Raw genomic sequence first — 22248 nt, 5'->3', positions numbered from 1 at the left:
CCAGGGTCTGTGGATGTACAGAATTGGACAGACTGCAGTCTTGGCAGCAAAGAGACCTAGCACCTTTAACGGGAACGGAGGGAGTGCGCAGCAAGGCCGGGAAGGGCCTACAGACCGTGCTCATTACTGAGATGCCCACTGTGGCTGCCCACCCCGTGGCTGTGAGGGTACACCCTGAGTGGAAGCTGCCAGTCAAGGCTGGTGGGGCTGGGTCTAGGGCAGCTGGGCCAAAGGGCCGCGACTGCCGCTGAATGCCAAGGGGAGTGCTTTGTTCTGCCCCGGCCGGCTCCTTGGCCTGAGGAGGCTAGAGGGGAAAGGAAATTTATCTAGGTCATTGCTCAAAGGAGCAGTGGCCTTTGTCTGCACAAGGGATAGAAGAAAGAGAGTCTTATTTGCCATCCTGCCGCTAGACTGAATGGTGCCTATTCAAAAACACCCACGTGCTGGGTCAGAGTCAGGGCAGTGCCAACCCCTCCTGCCCCTTCCTCCCAGCGCATCTGAACTGGCAGGTAGAGACCCAGGTCGGGTTAGAGCTGGCCTCTGGGCTGACCAGCAAGCAGCCTCCGGCAGAATATTCCTTTAGGGGAGCACACCGTTGGAAGGTCTGGGGAGGCCGCAGTCCTCCTCACTGTCACAGGCCCAAACACGCCAGCATGTTCCAGAGGCTGAGGCTGGTTACCTTAACTCACGGGGGGCGGACACACAAGCCTGGCAGCCTGCCGACAGTAAGAAAAAAAAAAAAAAAGTATGGACTCCGAGCACTCCTGAACTGCCCAGAGCCAGCCTGTAACCGGGTGGCCACCCCGTGAGCCTGTGCTGGCCCGGGGCTGGGGAGGGGAGGCCCCGGGCCCTCTCCGCCGGGCGGGGTGTGCACACACACACACACGCTCCTACACCACACCACCACACACCCGGCCCCAGGTTCCCTGCACCTCACAGCAGCCTGTGACTGAGGTGCTGGCTCCTCTCCCCTCCTGGAGGGACTGAAGCTCAGGTGCTGAAGACCCGGCTCAGGGTGGAACCAGGCCTGCCCTGCCTGGTCCACGTGGCCGCTGTGTGCGACTGAAGTAGAACCAAACCTTGAGCTCCTGCTGTGTCAGTGGCTGGGCACCTGCCATGTGGTAAATTGTGCCTTGTTCATTTTGGCCAGTGAGGATTTACAGGGCATTTACATTGCCATGAGAAGTTCTCCTGAACTGCACTCTGCTCCGCTAAATTGCACATGGGAGAAGATGGATCGGTTTTGTCCTCAGAGGTGGGCTTATGTCAAAGACCCCTCTTGGTTCCAGATTTGGGGTTGGCATATCCTCTCCAGGAGCCCTTTAGCTCCCAGAGGAGCAGCTCACATAACCTCCCCCTTCTTTATAAAGGCCCCACTTTCCTGATACTGGTTCCCTCCCTTCAAACCAGGGCCCACACCCTACCAGAAGAGAACACAGAGAATTAATTTCTAAAATTCATTTTGTTTTCTTTCAAATGAGGCTTCATTCCTGACAAAAAAGGGCCAAGCTGAATACAAGTTCTGCCAAATAGAAGCGTTTCTGAAGGCAGTCTTTTAAGTACAGCTTTAAAAGGAGCCTGCAAGGAAATGGGCAGGTAGGTGGCTCTGTGAACGAAGCTTCAACAGCCCAGCTTACTCCGGCCTTTCCAGCTAGGAGAATTACAAGGGGAGAGGGAGCAAGGGCAGGGTAACTGCAAGATATTTATAGGGGAGGAAAAAAAAAAAAAAAAGCTTCTTTTAAAAGAAAACAAAAAGACCACCAAACCAGCACCCAGATCTGAAAGATCTATGTAAACCAGCAGGAGAAACGGACTTCACTGGTGGCACCCACAGCACCTAAGTCCTGGTCAGGAAGAGACCAAGCACGGTTGGTGGGTTCTGGAAGATGCACTGCTTGAAGAAAGGCCATCCCACCTTGTCCTTGCCATCGGCGCCTGCCTGCCCCAGCCTGCCCCAGCCAGAGCGCAGCCCTGCAGTGTGGTAGGGAAGTGTGTGACCGACGGCCAGGGAGGGCTGCAGTCCTAGCAGGGAGCTACCAGCCTTCGTTTCCGGATACACGCCCAAATCCACTCCGGGGAGACCTGCTGAGCCTCAGGGTTCTTGTCCCCGCTACCCAGCACATGTGTGGCTGATGCCATGTCAAATTCCTGCACCAGGTCCCCATCGAATGCCACAAAGTAGCGTCTGAGACGGCTGAAGTCTGGCGTGGAGGGTGGCAGGTAGAGCCGCACACCAGTGAAGATGTCCAGCAGCACCTGCAAACGCACAGGGGTCAGGGTGTGTCTCCACCCAGAGGAGTGCAGGCCAGAGAGGAAGGTCTGAGGGCAGAACAAGAGCCAGAGATGGAGGGAGCCTAGTCGTCAGGACACGAGCACAGAGAATTTACTGGAGAATAGGACCAGGCAGCGAAACCCCAGTCCCTTACCACTACAGAGGACACATGCCCCTCCCTGTCTAGAGGAAGAGTAGGAAGAGCAGGTGGGTCCCCACACTGGGGCCCTGGAGAAGGGAAATGTATGTCCAAGCTCCGTCCTGTGGGCCAGACCAGTGGCTCTGTGGCTCACTAATGCTATGCTGGCTGGCAGAGCAGTCCACTGGTGCACAAGGAGCTAGACTTGGGGGGTCAGGAGCCCGGCTCTGCTGGGCATGGGTTCAGGGGCTTCAGGCAGGGAAATGATGGGAAAGGTTCCACACTTCTGCTGGGGACTGAGTTCAGGGCCCTGCCTGCCAAACTGATGCTTGCTTTGGCTTGGGGAATAGGGGAGGATCATGTGGCTCCATCGCACCGTAGAGAGATCAAATGTTTGCCTATGTGCCCTTTAGGCCAGCAGCTCCCCCAGGGCTGAGCCTCCTTCCTGGATTCAGTAGGTGCTCAGAAGTGGTTTTCAAACCAATGATGGACAAGGGAGCATGAAAGGAGAAAGGCTTTTAAGTAGGAGGACAATCACCAAGCCAGTGCCCCGTGCCCGCTCTTTGTGGGCTCCTGATTTGGCCCAAAGCACAAACTCACACTGCTGCACTCCACCCAGACTGGGCTTTCTCCCCTTTAATGTAACTTGTGAATGGGACCAGCAGCCTGGTGGGTCCCTGCAGCCTCTCAGCTAGCCTGGGCTGTTCTAGCTCCTGCCTGCTGACATAGCTCTTCCTCTCTGCTCCTTGGCCGGCCACCTCTGCAAGGCAACAAGAGGGCGGAGGGTGGAGCAGTGTCCTGCAGGCCCTGCCCAGGCCAGGTGTGCAGCTGGAGCAGGCCAGGGGGGCTGGCCCTTAGCCCCCACCACACTTTCGCTCAGCTCTGAGTGCCCAAGTGGAGGAGGTTGGGATCACCAAGCCCTGGGCCAAACTGGTCCCCACCAACCTGCCCCACTGCCATACACCAGGATTCTTCTGCTCACCTTTGCTGGGCATGAAGCCTCATCGGGAGCCTTCCGCTTCTGCCCCACTTTCACAGGGGAAGGTTTGGCTATCAACTTGTGGCCTGCAGGGGGAGAGCTCAGGATGAGGCCGGGGGGAGGGCCAGGATCTGGCTCTGCCAGGAATGTGGGAGAGCAGGGAAAGGGGAGGCTGTAAACTAGTAAGCCCTGTAGCTCAGGGGTGGCTTATCACTGGGTCCAAGGGGTCTCTCCTAGGGGCCTGTTACTCAGGTGCAGAGCAGATGGAAGGGACCTAGAGAACGGCTTCTGGCCGACAGCCAGACACACCGAGGGAAAGCACTCCATGTCTGCTGCTTGGGATAGAGTGAATCACATGCTCTCAGAGCTGGAACGTGAGACCGGGTCCCCCTCCTTTGAGCTCTGTCTTCAAGGCACACTCACCACCCCAGCCCCGTCCCTTCTCTTACCGCCTCTGTCACTGGGGCTACTCGGCCTCCCTCCCACCTTCTTGGCCTTGCGAGCCCCAGCAGGCCCTGAGACACCCCCGTTCTCTCCGCTGCTGCTGCCCCCTGTTGTGGAGCTTCCCTCCTCTCCAGCCGCCACAGTGAAGTCCGCCTTCTCCTTGGACAGCTGGTACAGTTCCTGGGGAGGCAACGGAGAATATCAGGTGTTCCTGGCCACTGGTTTCGGAGGTGTCTCAGTCGCCTGTGGCTGAGGAACAAAAAGGGGAGGGACACAAATGGCAGGGAAAAGCACCTGACTTTCTTGGTGCTTTTCTAAACTTGGGCCATTTCTTGGGTAATCCATGCAAATCACTGTTCTCTGTCCCCACCCAGTTCTCAGCAACAGAGACTACAGCCGGGGGCCAAGTCCTGAGCAAAAGGCTGAGAGCAACACAGATCTCTCTTGGGAGGTGCTGTGGCCCCCCGGCCCTGCGACAGGCAGTCTCCCTCCTTGCCCTCCCTCTGGACAGGAACACACACACACAGTGTAAGCTGGCACCTTGAGCTGGGGAAGGTTAGTGGCAGATTTCCAGTCCTTATCGTCACGGATCCGGGTACAACGAGGGAATCGGATGGAGATCCCATCGGCTGTGTGAGCCTCAGACCTGGAGAACTCAGCCCCCGTGATTTCCCACACAGCAGCTTTCTGTTGGGAGTTGTCGCTGGTTAGGAAGGAAAACCTCTCCCAACCAGCTAGAAGCAATACAGACTAGCTGAAACCCAAAAAGCCCTGGCTAATGGGGAGATAGGTTCTAATCCCACTGTTGCTGCTGCTATATGACCAGAGGGAAGCTCCAGCTCTCCCCTGGGCCCCAGCTTCTCTGTCAGCACCTGGAAGGAACTGGGCCAGGTCACTTCTAGAGCAAACCGTTTCTGTGTGTCTAGTCTCATCTTCCCTCTACTAAGGATGATTCCTCACTGTTGACTGGCCCGTCCCTGGGCTGAACAGTCCAGAACCCCTCAGGGGCTGGACCATCAGGTGAGATGGTATTTCTGTGGCATTAGAGAATCTGCAAGTTCGTTCTGCAGGCTGGAGGGCCTCAGATCACTGGGCTGGTACCTTTGGGTCTGGGACTATGAAGTCAGGATAGTAGATCTTGTTGATTTTCAGCCAGTTGGGTATTTTGCTGGGATCCTGGAAGAGAAAAGATGCTATCCTGGGCCATTCCCAAACCAAACCAAAACTTAACCCTCCCCTGATCATGGGCTTGTGTGAAGAGGTGACTTCACAAAAAGCTGCCCCTCACCCCATGGGATCCTCCCTGCCCAGAGAGGGTGTGGCCTGGGGGCACGCAGGCCAGTCTCCACAAGGTGGGCCCTCCAAGCCTCTGAAGGCCTAGTACTTCTCCCATGGCCAAGCAGGAGCTCTCCTCTCTGTGGACACAGGTGAACAATCCCTGTTGTCCCCCAAGCACAGCCAGTCTCAAGGATGAGGTCCAGTCCAGAGGCCTGGGCCAAGCAGCCTCCTTCCTTACCTTACTGATCTTTACCATGTCCAGTTCCTTCTGCAGGCGGGCAAGGGTCGCATCATCATGGCCTCCTGAACACTTGGTGACCGTGCACCACTTCTGGCTACTTGGGTCATAGCAGCCCATGAGGAAGATGGACATCATGCCACCTGGGAGGGGGGATGAATTAAGCTGTGGACGGAAGGGCCACTGCTGCCAGCCCCATGTACCCAGTGGGGGGCAGCCTCCCGGAGGGGAAAGGCCTGGGCCCTGGCATCAGAGCGCTGAGCTCACCTCCTGGATCTACCTCCTACCAGCTGGAGGAGTCTGACCTTTACGAGCCCATTTTCCTTTTCAGTAAATTGGGGATAATCACATACAACTTGTAAGGCTCTGGTAAGGAGTGAAAAAAAAACTGAACAGTGTATGACACACAGTTGATTCCTCAAACCCCAGCTTCCTTGCCATTTAGATTTGGGGATTTTCCCTGAGGAGAAAGTGGCCAGGCCCCAGGAACTAGCGAACCGTGAGCTTTTTGTGCCAGCCAGCATGGGGTATTCTTGCTGACCTCTGCCCACCCGGGTCTGTCACACTCAGGGGTCCCTGCCTGTGGTGACATGAGGGTTGGGGCCCTCAATCGCAGAACAGTGGGAGTCCTGCTGGCAGATGGAGCCAGTGAGAGGGCCAGCTACACTGAGTGGTGCCTTTCAAAGAAGCCATCCTGACCTTTGCTCCCTTGCCCATAGAAGGCCCCAAGGACCACCAGGTCTGCCATATCAGCCATGGCCCCCTCATTCAAATAGTCTTTCTTCACTTTCAGCCAGTGCCGCTTTCCAGGCTCATAGGTACCCTGAGGGAAGAAGAGTAGGACAGAGACCAAATTAGAATGGAAACTCTAGGAGGGGGGGATTTTTCCTCTTCATTCTACCTGTTGGCTCTACCACAGTGCCCAGTTCACCCTGGGCAGGGGCCTGTTAGCTCCTGGGCCGGGGAAACACAAACAAGTCCATCCTCTAGGTCCAGAACAGAGCTACTGGAGGCCCTGGCAAGGCCCCCCTGTGGCACCCAGCCCTGGCCACCTCAGACCGCCACTGCCCTCTGCTGGCTGGGGCTGGGGAGGCTGGGGGAGGCGGAGTGCTGGGGGGAGAGCAAGCAGAGGGTGGAGCGCTCACCTTCACGTCCTTCAGCACCAGCCCTTCCAGCCCCTCTCGGATGACCCGGTTTATCATGTCGACCAAGTCTGAAGCTTTCTGAGGGCAACAGAGAGATGCTGAGGTTGCTGTCAGAACGGAGGGCGCCGTGGCGGGGAGGTGGAGGTGGTTCCCTTTTGTACACTAGTCAAGTGTCCACTGCAAACACCCCGACTTGAACAGGTCGAACAAAGGTCTTGCAAAGCAGGGGTCCTCCCAACCAGAACCCAGGTGCAGCTTTGAGACACAGGGAGCCCAGCTAGGTAGGATGTTTCAGGCCCCGCCATCCTACGTGGAGACTGGGAGATAACCTACACACAGTGGCAGCCCCCAAAAGAAAAGGACTTCTTGTCCCAGCCACATCTTGACCAAGAGGCTCTGCCCTGCTTTCAAACCACTAGGCTGATGTGTGGGGCGGGGACTTTGCTTACAGTGACTTGCTTCATTTCTGAGAACATGATCCGGTTGGGAATTTCCACCATGTTGTCGTGAAGAAACTTCCGGCGCTCAGAGAGAGGCCTAAGGGGGACGAGAGAGCTGAGGTCAGGTCGGGACTCTCCACTCCCATTAGGAGTGCTGAGGAGAGAAGGCACAAGGACCACCGGCTGCTTCGTGACGGGCTTACCATCACGAAGGCTCAAAGCCCCCCACGCCTAACAGTTCTGTCTCTCGGGGCCTACAGGGCTCCCTCATGACAGAACCGACAGCCGTGAGCTGCGGTACAGAGCCACTTCATCCTTGCACTTCCTAGTCTGTCATGGGCCATGGGAGAACTGGCCTCTAGCCTAGACAGTCTGGTCCCACATGACAAATGACTCCCTCTCTCATTTTTCATCCATGCAGCCCCCCGCCCCCAGGCTGGCTGGTCCTCAGGACCAACCAGTCTCTCCCACTTCCCGCCCGCCATGCTCAGTGACGGGGCAGTGCAGGTGGGTGGGGGCGGGGACACTTGGCTACCTGAGCAAGGGGCCATACTGGTTTCTTGGGCCCAAGAATCTGATGCAGCGGAGTCAAGACCACTAGTTCTCTGTCAGATGGCCCCACCTATAGTCAGTCCCTCTAGTCTCCAGCGTCCTGGTGGCCTCTTCCAAAAGCAAAACCTGAGCTGAAAAGCACCCGCCTTATGCTCCCATGGGTGCTGTTTGTGGAGAAATAAAAACTGAAATCCTATAGCATTCATAGTCTTTTTCTTAACAGCCCACTTTGCCATAGCAGAGAAACTTCTGTGGGGATCTGGGTTTCCTCTCTGACTTCAGCTCTGAGAGATATCTAGTCAGCAAACTGGGTCTCACAAGTGGGGAGTTGAGTGTGTGGCAAGTGTGTGACCTCTTGGCTCCCACCCCCCAACCCCCACTTCCCCTCCCTCCTGTCTAATCTGAACCCCCACCTCCCAACTCAGGAACCAAAACCAGATCTCTCACCTATCCATCAAACTGACATCATTGAAGTAGATACAATCAAAAACAAAAAGGCAGACATTAGCATCCTGGAAGGCAGCTTTCTGTAAGGGAAAATGAGGTAGTAAGTACGAGAGCCAAAAATAAGAGGGCGTGAAGCAATGGGGAGGACCAGTCCACTTCTGGAGAACCTCTGAAGCACTGGACAGTAAAGCCCTGTATGTGTTCTGAAGCCCCTGGGCCACAAGGGCACTTAGCAGATGGTTCTAAACAGAAACCGACCCAATTCTAAGTTCCTAATACTAGTTTCTTTTATGTAAAAAAAAAAACACACCTAAACTTGGTGCTAAATTCGGAAACAGTTCAGAAACAAAGATAAGCCCAACCCTGAGTGAGGAACAGAGTCCCCCTCTGTCCAGACCAAGAGCGCACACAAATACTTGTACAGGTGCGCATACCTGCTCATTCCTGCACACCTGGCCCTGAGCCAGTACCTTGTGCACTCCAAGAGTCCCAAAGGGCAGCGGTTTGCCTGTCTTCGTGTCGATCAGGAGCACCTCGGAGTCCAAGATCATGCTGTGGCCCCCAGGGAAAGCCTGGGGGATGTAGTCCTTAAAGTGGGCCACCTAGGGGGACAGAAGGGTGACTTACTTGACGGAGGAATGGGCAGCAGTGATCTAAAGCCAGGCCAGAACGCAAGAGCCAGGCCCCAGAAGGAACACAGAACACCAACACGTGGAAGCCAAACTCAGGTCCAGAACAGACCTAGGCCTTACCCACCACTGAGACGACAGTTCGAGAGAGTGTTCGAGACCCAGGAAGAGGTCGGCCTGGGCTGAGCCACTCTGGGCCATGATGGAAAGTTTGGAGGAAAAAGGAAGAAACAGGGAGTTGGGTATGTGGAGGAGGAGGTAGGGGCAGACACCTGTGGAAAGGAGGCAGCAGTTCAAGCAGCAGGCACCTGTGGGGAGAACAGGTGAGTTATGACAAGATGGATGGAAAGGAAGCAATGAACCCTCTTAGGAGCAACAAGAAAACAGAAGGGTCTTCTCCAGAGTGGGAGCTTGGGACCCGCAGCCATCTTCAGAACAGTACAAAAGGACATTTGCAATCAGAATTTTTCCTGATACAGGCAGATCCCTAGTCTCTGAGAGTTCCAAACAGGGAGTAGTCCCACTGTAATGGAGGGTGGCCCCTGCCACATGATACCAGCAGTGAGGTCCAGAAAGCACACTTGCTACCTATGGTGCTTGGAGTGGGGAGAGAGGAGGCCTGTATAACTGTCCCCCAAGCACAGAAGAGACAAGGGACAACTGGTAAGAGAGAGTCAGGAAAGGTCTAGAACTGTGAAAGCTGGGCCCAAACTTCTTCCAGGTAGCAGAGGTGCCCACTGAGCAGCAACCCAGGAGAGTTCCTGGACAAGGTTACTGGGCCCCACCAAGCCGGTGAGTCTGCACTAATCTCCCTGGGGAGGCCAATGCTTAGCCCTCCTATGCACATCTGAAATGAATGGCCCAATGCCCGGTGCTCCAGCAGGGAGGCAGGGGTGAGGGAAGCACGCGAGCCACCCAACACATCTGAAAAATGGAGTCTGTCCTGGGAGAGAAGGCATAGCAAGCACAGAGAGTCCCTCTACTCAAAGGCTACTGGGGCCAGATATCCCAGCAGCTTTTCCCTGAGGAGCGTCCCAAAGCTCACAGGAACCCTGGCTGCTGAGGACTCAGGGGCAAGGTTCTTAAAGCCCCTTAACGAAGGACAGGAGTCTGTGCTCTCAGATGTCCCCACTGGATTGTGTTTATATCACAATGTAAGCTTCTGGGGGGGAGGAGGGCAAGTACTTTTGTCCATTTTTTTTTTACTTGCTGTACATCCACTATCAAGAATAGCGCCTAGCACAGACTAAGCACTCAATAAAGGCTTATCAAATTCATGAATGACAACCCAATAGCTTCTTTGTCCCTAACCTGTAATTTCACTCGTGGAGCACAGAGGACATGGAAACACAGAAGACAAAGCACTGCAAGTCACTTGCCAGGTGAGCTCATGGTCCCAGCATCAATGTGGGCAAGGGGAATGACACCGTCCCCTGGGGCTCTGTGCTAACCCAAGTGTGGGATCTTCGGGTGTCCCCACTGAGCAGCCCTTCATTGCAAGACTCCAAAAATACATACATTCATTCAACAAATACAAAAGAAACTCTACTGCGTACCAGAGCTGAAATGACTACAGAACCCCAGCCTCGAGGTTCTTAGGGGAAGGGAGGGAGATGGTCCCGGCAGAGGAAGAGACCTGTACCTTGTGAGGCAGCACAGGCTTAAGGCTGCGGCTGAAGTAGCTGAAGTGATCTCCGTTCTTATGCACCTGGACTCGTTCCCCATCGTACTTGATCTCGGAAAACATGCCGTTAGGACACTTCTTCATCGCATGCTCGATGGACTTGCAGGCCTCGGCCTTGGCGGGGAGGGAGAGGAAGAAAAGCCTGGAGACTTATAGGTGTTCTTTAATGGGGGCTGCTTGGGCATGACAGCCCCAGAGTCCAGGTCCCAAGGCCTGCTGACCACAGGATACCCTCCAGGCAGACTGCTCAAGACCTGGGGGAAATGTACAAGGCTAGGCAGTGCTTACTTGGGCTATAAGCATCACTGCAGCTGAAACAGGAGCTGGGCTTTTGGGAACTACAAATAAATAAAATTCCATTGAAACAGTATTTCATTTTTTTTTTCTCAGTAATTCAGGATCTTGCAGGGCCTTGGCTTCCTATTAAACACAGCAGTAGGGATGCCTGGGTGGCTCAGTGGTTGAGTGTCTGCCTTTGGCTCAGGGTCCTGGGATCGAATCCTACATCGGGCTCCCTAAGAGGAGCCTGCTTCTCCCTCTGCCTGTGTCTCTGCCTCTTGTCTCTCATGAATAAATAAATAAAATCTTAAAAAAAAAAAAAATCCCAAAAAACAGCAGTGACCTCAGCACAGGAGATATGTAGAGGGGAAGATAAGAGAGGTAGGTGACAGAGAGGCTGGCATGGTGGCAGTGGTCAGGGAGCCCCAGGACAGGCCACAAGAGTGCCTCTGCACATACCAGTGCCATCCAGACTCAACCTAACCACTACCATCCTGGGGGTGTCTGTATGTGTCAGATCATCTTATGTGATAGACACAGTTTTCATTTTATGGATGAGAAAACCAATTTGAAGAGCATTAGAAGTCCTCACTTCAAGTTATATAGCAAGTGAGGGGCAGGAAGGACGCTAGGCCCAACTCCAAAGCCTGTGTAGTTTATCACGAAACTATCTAACCTATACACTCTTTGAATAAATGGCAGGTTGTAGAACAGACTCCAAAAAGAATTCGTATGAAAGTCAGAAAGATCACTACTGTGATCTGAGTCCTATCCCTGGGATGCAGAGCTCACTACTTTGGTGCTGGCCGTGCCACATTCCGGGAGAGAGAAAACACTTCCCCATCCCAAACACAGAACCCTAACCAAAGGCTGTAGTCTATATTGCACAAGACAGGCTCATGAAAGGCACTGCACCCCAATGGAGCAACCCCAAGGCTCTCACTAGGCATGGCATTTGTGGAGGGTCCCACTGCCCAGAAAAACCAATGTAGACAGGAAATCCTACTTCTCATGAAATGAGCAGAGGCTCAAGATGATCTCGGTCAGACCTGGTCTTCATTCCTTAGGCTTGTTTCCAGAAGAAAGAGGTCAAGTCACTGTGTCACAGGAAGCCCAGCTCTGCCACTATAACTGTCAGAGCTACTCTGCGGTAGGTCACAGAACTTTAGGAGTTAATGCATCCACCTATCTTCAGGAAAGATGACCGAAAAAGGATTCTAACTAGATGCTTCAGATGGTTTCATACATAATTCACGCAAGGAAATGAAAAACCAAGAAAGGCTAGGTAATTCATTCCAGATTCTACAGCTTGCTGGTGGCAGAGCTGGGCCTCAAGTTCAGACATTTCTACCAGACCACAGTCTTCTCCTTCACCTTTATACACCCACTGAGATATACCCTTTTGCATCTCCATTGTGCCTGACCCAAACTCCGACATTCATACCCTCCCAGATCTCACAGGGAAGGTTAGAACATCTGGACAAAGTAGGGCCAGAGCAGCATCCTTACCAGCATGGGCTGCACTGGCGTCATCAAGGAAGCCTGGACACTCAGAGCTCGTCTCTGGCCTGGCTCCTTCTCCACCTCCTGCTCGTTGCGGAGGACCCGCTCGACCACATCCTGCAGGTTGCGTGAGGCTTTGAAGGCTTCATAGGCATTGGGGTCAAGGGCATCTAACCTGCCAGGGCAGACAGGAGCAAAAAAAACAAAAACCATTGCCTTTGACCTTATTGCTTTAGCTAGCTAGCAGTCAGTTCTTGCAGAGAGGAAGGATTCCAATATAGGGAGAAAGCTTACGTTCTACTGTGTAAAGCCTTCTGCAGGATAAAATGTTCTTGGAAAACTCAATGATTTTTAGATCCTGAGTCAACATAGATACTGCCTTAAGCAAAGAGGGGGCTAGAGTGGGCAAGTAACTCATACTCTATTTATTGAACATTTCTATGCTTTCAATTCTAATAACTATGTGAGAAGGGTATTCTGACAGTTCATATAAGAAAACGGAGACTGAGCTAGGTCAAGTGATGGGCCCCGAAGGAAGGAGTAAGGTGGAATCAGGACTTGAATCCAGATCAGGACTTAAAACTCCTGACACCAGCTGGCAACACAGGAAGCCAGCAGCTAAGGCTGTCAGAGGGATTGGTACTTACACGTGTTTTGCACCCGAGTTCATCTTCAGATCGTGTTTGATCAATCTGATGATGCACTTAAGGTCATTGGCTGTACACCTGGGGGAAGGCACATTCCACTTGGTCTTTGGAGAGCTCTGGACCCCCAAACCTTCCTTTCCTGGTGATTCCATCACCCCAAGCCCATCCTCACTGGGCAGCTTTCCCACCTGGAGGCGATGTCCTGCAGGGCCTGTTGCTGCTCATCCTCCTTGGTGAGCTTGGAGAGCTGAAGGAGGAATTTGTCCACCTCCTGGATGGTAAGAAGGCTCTTGGCAGCTGGGGGGAAAGATCTGCTCTGCTCAAAGAAGACTCTGATTGTCTCTGACACGTCGCCCTGTCTCCAAAAACCAAAATTGTTGCAACCCCAGAATGGCCGAGTGTTTCCCCCAAGCCTTCAGGACTAACGGTGAACATCACTCATGTCCCCAACTCACACATATTAATCTCACTTCTTGGACAATCTATCCCACCCACAGTTTCTGAAAGAGCACCTCTACCCACCACAAGATCTGGCCACCTGCCTTGGCCGAGAGGTGATATAAGGACTAATCCAGGACTGAGCCAATTTGATTCTTGTTAGAATTTTTTTTAAGCTTTTTTTTTTTAAATTTTATTTATTTACTAATGAGAGATACAGAGAGAGAGGCAGAGACACAGGCAGAGAAAGAAGCAGGCTCCATGCAGGGAGCCTGACGTGGGACTCGATCCCAGGTCTCCAGGATCACGCCCTGGGCCAAAGGCAGGCACCAAACCACTGAGCCACCCGGGTGTCCCTGATTCCTGTTAGAATTTGAACTAAGCGGGGGGCACCTGCATGGTTCAGTCAGTTAAGTGTCTGACTCTTGATTTTGGCTCAAGTCATGATCTCAGGATTGTGAGATTGAGCCCTCTTGGGCTCATGTGCTGGGTGTGGAACCTGCTTAAGATTCTCTCTCCCTCTGCCCCTCCCCTACTGCCCTCCTCTCTCTCTCGAAAAATATTTAAAAAAATAATGAATTTGAACTAAGAAACAAATATGGTCATCAGATAAGGGGGGGGTGGCTTGGATAAAACCTTCCATGATGCCAAAGCTGGAGTCACAAATAAACAAAGCTGAATGTTATACCAAGTTGTTGTTGTTTTTTTTTAATTTTTAAAAGATTTTATTTTTTATTCATGAGAGACACACAGAGTGAGAGGCAGAGACACAGGCAGAGGGAGAAGCAGGCTCCATGCAGGGAGCCTGATGCGGGATTCAATCCTGGGACCCTGGGACCCCAGAACTACGTCCTGGGCCAAAGGCAGACGCTTAACCACAGAGCCACCCAGGGCTCCCATGTTATACCAAGTTATACTGAAAAAAGCAAAAAAAAAAAAAAAAAAAAAAAAAAAAGTAGGGTCCTGAACAGGAACCCAAGGAGAGACCATGGGAGATCTCAAATCCTGTCCCTAGAAATCTAGGCCCCTTGGGGCTCTGTGGCAGTATGACTGCAATCCTCAGACCCTTGTGAAACTAAAGGCTGTAGCCTCACATTGAGCTCTCATAAAGGAAGCTTGCTCAAATGGGTTTCAGTTTCCTGAAACAGTATGTGCCCCAACCAGAAAAAAGAGGCTGCAGGTGCCTGGCTTGGCAGAGCCCCACCTGGAACGCTGCCCACCCTCCCTTTCCTCTGACCTGCTCTAGGTCCCGTGCCATATCATCTGGGTTGCAATTAAAAATGCGGCTGAAAAGCTTCACAATCTGCTTATCATTCAAGTTGTAAACACTCTTAATAACACCCGGCAGCAGCAGCTTCACTGTTAGGTACACGTCACCGTGGAAACCATCTGGAGACAGAAGAATGGAAGCCTTCTTGAGAAATGGAGCTTAAACAAATACATACATAAACTCAAGGACTGAAAGAGAGGTCTACATTGCTGTCTGCGCTACCACGATACACAATACCCTGCGTGTTTTGTTACAGTAGTAGAGACCACAGCATCTGGTGGCTGGTGGCTCACGTGGCTACCTCCCCTGGATGAACTCCCAGAGGGCATGGCTACACTTTCAGTTCAGTGTCGCCAGCTATGAGCACATTACAGATGCTCAATGATGATTTGTTAGATGAATACAAGAACTGGAAGACTTCTCCAGCTGTGCATGTGGGTCACAAAAACCTGATCAAACATGCAGGGTAGTGAACTTTCCTCTTGGTCAAATGCAATACATTCTCCTGGCCTCCAAGGGATCAAATAAAGGCAGAAGAAGAACGATACCAATATGCTCTGAGCAGAACTGGCTGTATTCTTTGTGGGGCCCAATAAGAAGTAAAAGCCAGAGTTCTCTGTTCAAAATTATTATGAATTTCAAGGGGTGCCTGGCTGGTTCAGTCGGTAGAGCATACAACTCTTGATCTTGGGGTTGTAAGTTTGAGCCCCAAGTTGGGTATAGACATTACTTAAAAATAAAAAATCTTTAAAAAGAAAGAGACTTTAAAGGCAGTATTAACAGAGGATTAAACCACGCACGGGGCCCTGTGCAAAGGTATGGTTCACATGCCCATGAAACCAGCCATGGCTCTAAGCTCTTCAGAGGAAAACCCATCCAGCATGTTCTAGATAGATCCCACCTCCTGCTGAACCTTTCCGAAGAAAGTCCTGGATGATCTGGGTCTTCGTGTTGTAGCTAGGATTCTCAGCCACCATGGCACACAGCTTCCGAAACTCACGTAGCAGACAATCCTTGTGCTTGGGATCACATCTGCTTGAGGACAAACTTGCCTTAGGGGTAGGGCTTGAGCGGGCTTCCCCAGAGTTGTTGGGCTTGGCTGTTGGAGAAAGAAACATCAGGGATGATTCATTTGCCTTGCTGAGAAGGAAGAAAGGGAAACTAATAACTCTGCTGGCGCTCCAAATGGAGCTCCACTTCATTGTCCCAAATCACCCTATGGGGTGGATACCATGACACCCATCTTACAGGTAATGAAACAGGCTCACACTTGCGCAGAGGCTCAGCTGCTTTGCGTTTCTTTATAGAAGTGCCGCATAGAACAAGTAGCCTTTGTGCAGAGGGTGGGCCTTAGAGCAATGGTAAAGCTGACCAGAAAAAGTGCGGAAGAGAATGGAAGAGAAACCAAGGGACAGGTTAGTCAGTGGTAAACTGTCACTATCGTAGACTGTTGGGGCTGGAAGAAGCCTTAAAGATGACCTGGTTCAATCTCTTCTTACTGCTGAGAAGCCCAAGACCCGAGAGAAGGCATCCCAAGGCTTTTGGTGCTCTCTCCCACTCACCATTTCTTAGTACCAAAATAAAAGGGGGTCAATGAGTAAGACTTTCCTCCAGACACCCCAAAATACTGTACACCTCCTGAGTGATTCTCTCTTACCTCCTTTACAAAGCACATTTCATTCTGCAAGCTTGCAGCAGAGCCATTAGCAAGCAGGCTGCTGATGTAAGCTTCCTCTTGCCTGGGGTCTGTAAATTATAAATCCATCCTCATCTCTGACCTAGGGTCTAAAGATGATTTTAGGGAATAAAATCTCCAAAGTGTTGGTGCTTGGCAGATTGTAAGACTTTAGAACACCCCATTTCTCTCAGCTCCTCCCAAATTTCCCTCCCTAGGACCTGGGCCCTTCCAGGAACATGCTGTCCTTACTGCCACCGGGACTCTTCTGTATTTCTGGTTTTGGCCTACCACCAAAGAAAAAACAAACCTCAGGGTTACTGTTTTTGCCATCTTTTCTCCAATAGTTCTCATGCAAATACTGTAGGGTAAAAGAGGCAGGTGTTACCATTCCCCCTTCACAGATGAGGCCACAGAGGCTCTGAGGTAAAGCAACTTGCTCCCCTGAGCAAGCTGTCCCATGGCAGCCCTGGGACCAAGACCCAGGTCTCCCAACTTCAAGTCTATGCTTCTTTCACTTGCTTAAAGCTCCTTCCCCGAACAACTTCTGAGTTCATGTGTTCCGCTCTACTTTCTTTACCTAAGTTGGTCACAAGAATGTCTCCCAATAAAAGAGGCAACAAGGTGCAAGGTAAAAGAGCACAGGTGTTGGAAGTTAAAGAGACCTCAACATCAATACTAACTCCATAATGAACCGGACATCAGCTCTCTCACTCATAAGATGGGGCTCGTGAAAGTACTTCCTAAGATTAACTGAAGAACAAACAAGTAACTACAGAGGTAAAAGCCCCGAGCCCAATGCTACCTATTATGTAAGGCCATGCAGGACATTGACCATACTTTCTTCTCTGCTTTGGGCAAGTTTAGGGATGCAATTTCTCAAAATTCCTTCATTACTAAAACACAAGGAAGTTATAGGGTAGGTTATAATCATTTCCATCTGACCCAGGTGACTACTTCAAGGGGAAAAAGTCTTGAAAACACATCTTTTTTGTTGCACTAAAGATTAACGTATACAAAGAAATGCTATACCATGGGAATGTTGAAAATTAGCCATTACCTGCCTCTTTGCTCAGACGGAAGCAAATTATGAATGAGGATAGATAGCACAGAATTTTCACTCTTGGCCAGAATCCCAAATAGGATTCCAAATTAAAAGGACCAGAACAGCTAAAGTAGCTCAAATCTCTCACCTGAAAAACCAGAAAATTTCCGGGGATTGGTATTGGTGACAAATGAGGCACCTTTCACTGGAGAGGTCACCTGGCCAGTGGCTGTCAGCTTAGCCTGGACGACAGCTTTCTTCTTTGGTGTTCCTGTTGCTTTAGAAGACAGATCTGTAGGACCCCCAAAAGAGGGAAAATGTTTCAGTGAAAGATCCCTGAGAAAAACTTCCCAAGAATTTAACAACTGCTCTTACAGCCTTCCCAGATGAGTTATTACCGTGACATCACTCCAAGGTTGGCTGAGGACTGCTGACCTTTTTGAGTGGAGTCAATGGGTGAGAGTCCTAGGGCGAGGAGCGTTCAGGGAACAAAAGATCCCAATACTCTTTACTTCTATTAGTAATTTATATTTTCATCGGCACTCTCCACCTCTTAACCCATATAGAATGACCTCCAGATTTGGGAAAAACCAGAACACATCTCCACAGATAAAACCTGGGGTCCTCAGCTCCATGGAATTAGCCCCGATTTATAGATGAAAAAGTACAATGAAGATGGAGAACAGCAAATATTAGGATGGCACATGCAGGGAAAGTCCCCATTACTGAGTCTTCTGAGCTGTGTGAGTTTGATTCTACCTTGTTTTTCGATTAATCAAGAAGTAACACAGGCAGATGGCCAAGTCAGGGCAGGGCAGGGCGGGATGGGGAGTTGAGAAAAAAGTATACTCGAAGCAGCTTTCTCTCCTGGACGTCTTCTCTCAAAGAACAGTGATAGATAGAAGCCCATTTTTATTTTTTTGCCCATTTTTAGGGCCACTGCCAGAGTCCTCCTATAGTGACCTTCTAGAACTATACTTAATTGAAGATACAAAAATTACTTTAAAGATGAGCACATGGAAGATCATAAATGACTAACTGGATTTGGAAGTATCACTATAAGATTTCTAAAAATACGCACACGTGAATCTGTACATATGAATGCATACATATATATATAACTGTGTATGTGTAAGCATGTGTTTTGTGTTTAAACATGCATATATTTTCTATATCTACTTCTACCTGCTGAAAGGTCTTAAAAGCAAAGACACCTGGGATGCCTGGGTGGCTCAGAGGTTGAGCATCTGCCTACAACTCAGGTTGTGATCCTGGGATCCTGGGATTGAGCCCCATATCGGGCTCCCCACAGGGAGCCTGCTTCTCCCTCTGCCTATGTGTCTGCCTCTCTCTGTCTCTCATGAATGAATAAATAAAAACTCAAAAAAAAAAAAAAAGAAAGGCATAAACACCTCATGGCAACAAGGAAAGAGCATCTAGATTTTGGTCTCTAAAGCCATTCCCCACTAATTGGAACCAGGATTCTATAGAGAAATGGCTGATTCCAGAGTAGTGGTAGGATACGTACAAGGTAAGCCTAAGAAGGGTGCCTGGCTGGCTCAGTCGGTGGAGCGTGCAACTCTTGATCTCAAGGGTTGTGAGTCTGAGACACACACTGGGTTGTAGAGCTTACTTAAAAACAAAATCTTAAAATAATTATAAGGTAAGCTTAAGCACATGCTGCAATCCTAGAAAGTAAGGAAGTACTTAAAAACATTAAAACAAGGGAAAAAAAGAGGCAGCAACCAGGACACAGAAACCAGAGCAAAGAGGCTTCCCCAAGTGGCCAAATATAGGACAGTCAAGTATAGAATTATAAAATACAGTAAATTAAAAACCTCCTGGAAAAAGTAATCTGTAAGTCCACAGGATAATAAATCAAAAGATAAGAGGGGGTGATGGTAGGTACTCTATTCTTCAAAAATATCAATGTCAAAAAAAACCCAAAAAAACAAAAAAACAGTGTCATAAAAGAAAGACTATGGAAATGTTCCGGATTAAAGGAAGCCAAAGAGACAACAAAATGCAATACCTGAATCTTAGAGTGGGATTCTACTGTGGAGGGAGAAAAAGCTATAAGCTATATAAGATAACATTTGACCAATGGACAAAACTGGAATACAAATGGTGTATTACAGTACTACATAAAGGATCAATTTACTGGAGTTGATTGCTGTATTATGGTCACGTGAGAGAATACTCCCTTTTTTTTTTTAAGTTTTTATTTATTTATTCATGAGAGACACACACAGAGAGAAAGAGAGAGAGAGAGAGAGAGAGAGGCAGAGACACAGGCAGAGGGAGAAGCAGGCTCCATGCAGGGAGCCCGACGTGGGACTCGATCCCGGGACTTGAGGATCACGCCTCGGGCTGAAGGCAAACGCTCAACCACTGAGCCATCCAGGGATCCCGAATACTCCAATTTTTAAGATACACACACTGAAGTATTGAAAGGCAAAGGCCATAAAATGGTTCAGGAAGAAAAGTCAAGCTGCGATCAGGTGGAAAGAACAACAGTGCACATAAGAACACAACTGATAACGCTTAGAGAACAAAATGTTAAGAACAGGTGTGTCAGGGGAGAATGAATATGTACTTTCTTTTTTTTTTATTCTCACAACTCTTCTGTAAATTTGAAATTCTAAAAAAAAAAAAAAAAAAAGTAGGAAGGAAGAGAAAAATGGGACTCTACTCTCCTCTTTTTTTCCCTCAGCACCATTATGATGAAAAAGCGGTAGTCCTCACCCACCTGCAATGTGCTGGCTTATCTGTTCCTTCTCATTATCTTCCAGTTCTTCCCAGCCTTCCAGCTCTGTGAGGTCCTCAATTTTTTTTGTGGTGGCCCGGGCCCGCTCCAATTTCTCAAACATGCATTTAATGTGATACCACTCTTTCATATCACCCCCGGACTCTGAGAAGGGATTGGGCACCACTTTGCCAATCCGGCATACACCTTTCACAATCTTTTCTTTGCATTTTTTGCAGCCAGCCGTGCCACGCTTGGCATAGTCCACACAGAACCGTTGCTCAGCCATCTCACAGGGCCCACTGCAGAGTCCCACATGCGACCCTGGCAAAAAAACAAGGCAGGTGGCACGTGGTCTTAGACTGCCTTCCTGGAATGACAGAACAGGCTTTCTTCTCTGGAGGAGGCAGGACCCATGAAGCAGATCTCTTTCTGACCAATGACTGAACTGTCTTATGTCAGGCCAGTGATGTGGCTCTCGGAACAGGCACAATTCTTTTCGCCTGAGTGCGCGGAAGGTTGGTGGGAAGAGGATCTTGAAAGCCAAAGTCATACAGCTGTGTGAGAGGCAGAAAAAGTGAGACATAAATGAGGAGCCAGGCTTCCACTTTCTCCTAAGCCCAAAGCCTTAATACATCCCATGCTGACCAACCAAACATTTCCCAAAGTATTAAAGATTTATTGCCTATAAGATGAAGAAGAGTTCCAGGACAGGAAAATTCAGTTTGCAGAAGGGTGTTCAAATACTTAACGCACGCATGTACATCTAACAAATCACAACCAAGAGAATCAAATCCAAATAACATGAAAGCTTTTCTCAGGCCATCAGTGATACCAGATACTTATAGTGGATGATGACTCTTACATATTACAGGATCCTGAAGTTTCTTTTTAGTCATCATCAAAACAAAAAAAAAAATTACATGATGCTCATGAAGTTGTTTTTTTTTTTTTTTTAAGATTTTATTTATTTATTCATGAGAGACACACAGAGAGAGGCAGAGACACACACAGGCAGAGGGAGAAGCAGGCTCCTTGCAGGGAGCCCGACGTGGGACACGATCCCAGGTCTCCAGGATCACGCCCTGGGCCAAAGGCGGAACCAAACCGCTGAGCCACCGGGGCTGCCCTCATGAAGTACAACATACAGGCCATTCTCAGAAAATAAAATCAGGTCACCCTATAGACTTGTGATGTAATCAGATGGCCTATTTTGAGAGGCAATTAAATGGAGCCTAGAACCAGCCTGCCTGGGTTCCTATCTTCGACCTCTCCCAATTTCCTCCAGCGTTAGGGCGTGGACAGGACTCCCCAGCTCGTCCTTCCCAGCGCCGTGGCTCCCGCTCCGCTCCGGAGAGCACAGGCTCCCTCCCTCTGCGCGCTCAGCCTGCTCTGCTCGGAACGCGGTGCCTTCCACCGGGGAGTGCTGAAGCGACCAGGAGGCAGGAGGCAGGAGGACCGATAAATCCCCCCAAACGGAAGCGGGGATGACGCTCACATGGTGTCCTCCCGCCTCTCTAGATTCCTGTGTTCTAAAGCATCTCGTTGTTCTGGGAATCACGCGCAGCCTAACAGGCTTCGCAGCGAGCCCGCGGCGGGTGTGCGAGGACCAGCAGGCTTGAGGTCCCGCAGCGCAGCAGAAGGGGCCCCCGGGGCGCTCGCACCCCCGGGCCACACGGTCCTCGGGAGGCCCCGGGCGCCCCGCCCCGCCCCCGCCCCGCGCCGGCCCCGCAGCCCCGCCCCGCGCCCCCTGCGGGGCCCCGTTCCCGCGGGGGCCTCCCGACGCCTCGGGGCGCGTGCAGGGCCCCGCCGGCCAGCGCGGCCGCGGAGGGGGTGCGGGCGCGGGGGCACCGGAAGCCTCCCGCCCGCCCCGCCGCGCACCGGCCTCGGCGCAGCCTCCGTGCAGACCTGGCCCGGCCCTGGGAGCCCTCCCACCCGCGGAGCCGCGGGGTCCCGGGGAGCCGCGGGCCAACCCCCGTGGGCTCCCGGGGGGCCGCCACGTCACGGAGGGTGTGCCCCGGGGCTCGGCGGGCGGGGGAGGAGCCGAGGGGGCCGGCTCCGGCCCGCCGCCCGGCCCCGCCGCGCCCGCCCCTCACCTGCCTTCCCGGCTCCGGCGCACCCGCAGGCCTCGGACCCGGCGCCCCCAGGCCGCGCGCCGCCACGACGGTTGGAGCGCCTGTCTCTTTAAATCCGGGTCCTCCAGCCGGCCGCAGCGCGCAGGCGCAGAGGGCGGAGCCCGCGCCGCTCCAGGCGTCCCCGCCCCCCGCCTGCCACGTGGGCGGCGGTCAGGGGAGGCTCCGGGCGCGGCGCGGCGCGGCGGCGCGGGAGGCAGCTGGGGGCGCTGCGGGCGCTGCGGGCTCGAGTCCTTAGAGAGAACGGTCCGGGGAGCGCGTGGTGA

General features: G+C 51.5%; 1 protein-coding gene across 4 annotated transcripts; it reads right to left on the bottom strand.

Annotated features, from left to right (window-relative positions):
* Positions 1 to 1463: 1463 nt before the first annotated feature.
* LIG3 (DNA ligase 3) lies at positions 1464 to 22075 on the bottom strand. Of its 4 annotated transcripts, none has more exons than XM_041727008.1 (20): positions 21947 to 22075; positions 19854 to 20407; positions 17253 to 17396; positions 15286 to 15483; positions 14352 to 14503; positions 12865 to 13031; positions 12677 to 12754; positions 12036 to 12204; positions 10206 to 10361; positions 8405 to 8536; positions 7935 to 8014; positions 6945 to 7032; positions 6496 to 6573; positions 6050 to 6173; positions 5351 to 5493; positions 4936 to 5010; positions 4375 to 4521; positions 3840 to 4014; positions 3394 to 3476; positions 1464 to 2256 (listed from the first exon to the last, which is right to left on the bottom strand). In XM_041727008.1, exons 2-20 carry the CDS (start codon positions 20401 to 20403, stop codon positions 2023 to 2025), a joined length of 2973 nt encoding a protein of 990 aa, XP_041582942.1. In that variant the 5' UTR covers positions 20404 to 20407; positions 21947 to 22075; the 3' UTR covers positions 1464 to 2022. The 4 variants fall into 4 exon arrangements, with proteins under 4 accessions (XP_041582942.1, XP_041582944.1, XP_041582943.1 ...); XM_041727010.1 differs by having other exon boundaries at positions 21951 to 22033; XM_041727009.1 differs by lacking the exon at positions 21947 to 22075 and adding an exon at positions 21349 to 21693.
* Positions 22076 to 22248: the final 173 nt, after the last annotated feature.

The sequence above is a fragment of the Vulpes lagopus genome, chromosome 12 (genome assembly GCF_018345385.1).
Source record: "Vulpes lagopus strain Blue_001 chromosome 12, ASM1834538v1, whole genome shotgun sequence".
Lineage (NCBI taxonomy): Eukaryota > Metazoa > Chordata > Mammalia > Carnivora > Canidae > Vulpes > Vulpes lagopus.
The sequence above is the reverse complement of the archived record's forward strand: the minus strand, read 5'-3'. Positions and strand labels throughout refer to the sequence as shown.

What these genes read in the sequence shown, in the direction of transcription:
- LIG3 (XM_041727008.1), bottom strand. Translation starts at nt 20,403, where the DNA reads ATGACTTTGGCTTTCAAGATCCTCTTCCCACCAACCTTCCGCGCACTC. An exon ending in CAGAAATGAAGCAAGTCACT is followed by an intron (nt 6,574 to 6,944) that starts GTAAGCAAAGTC and finishes TGTTGCCCTCAG; the next exon opens with AAAGCTTCAGACTTGGTCGA. An exon ending in TCATAGTCCCAGACCCAAAG is followed by an intron (nt 4,522 to 4,935) that starts GTACCAGCCCAG and finishes AACTCCCAACAG; the next exon opens with AAAGCTGCTGTGTGGGAAAT.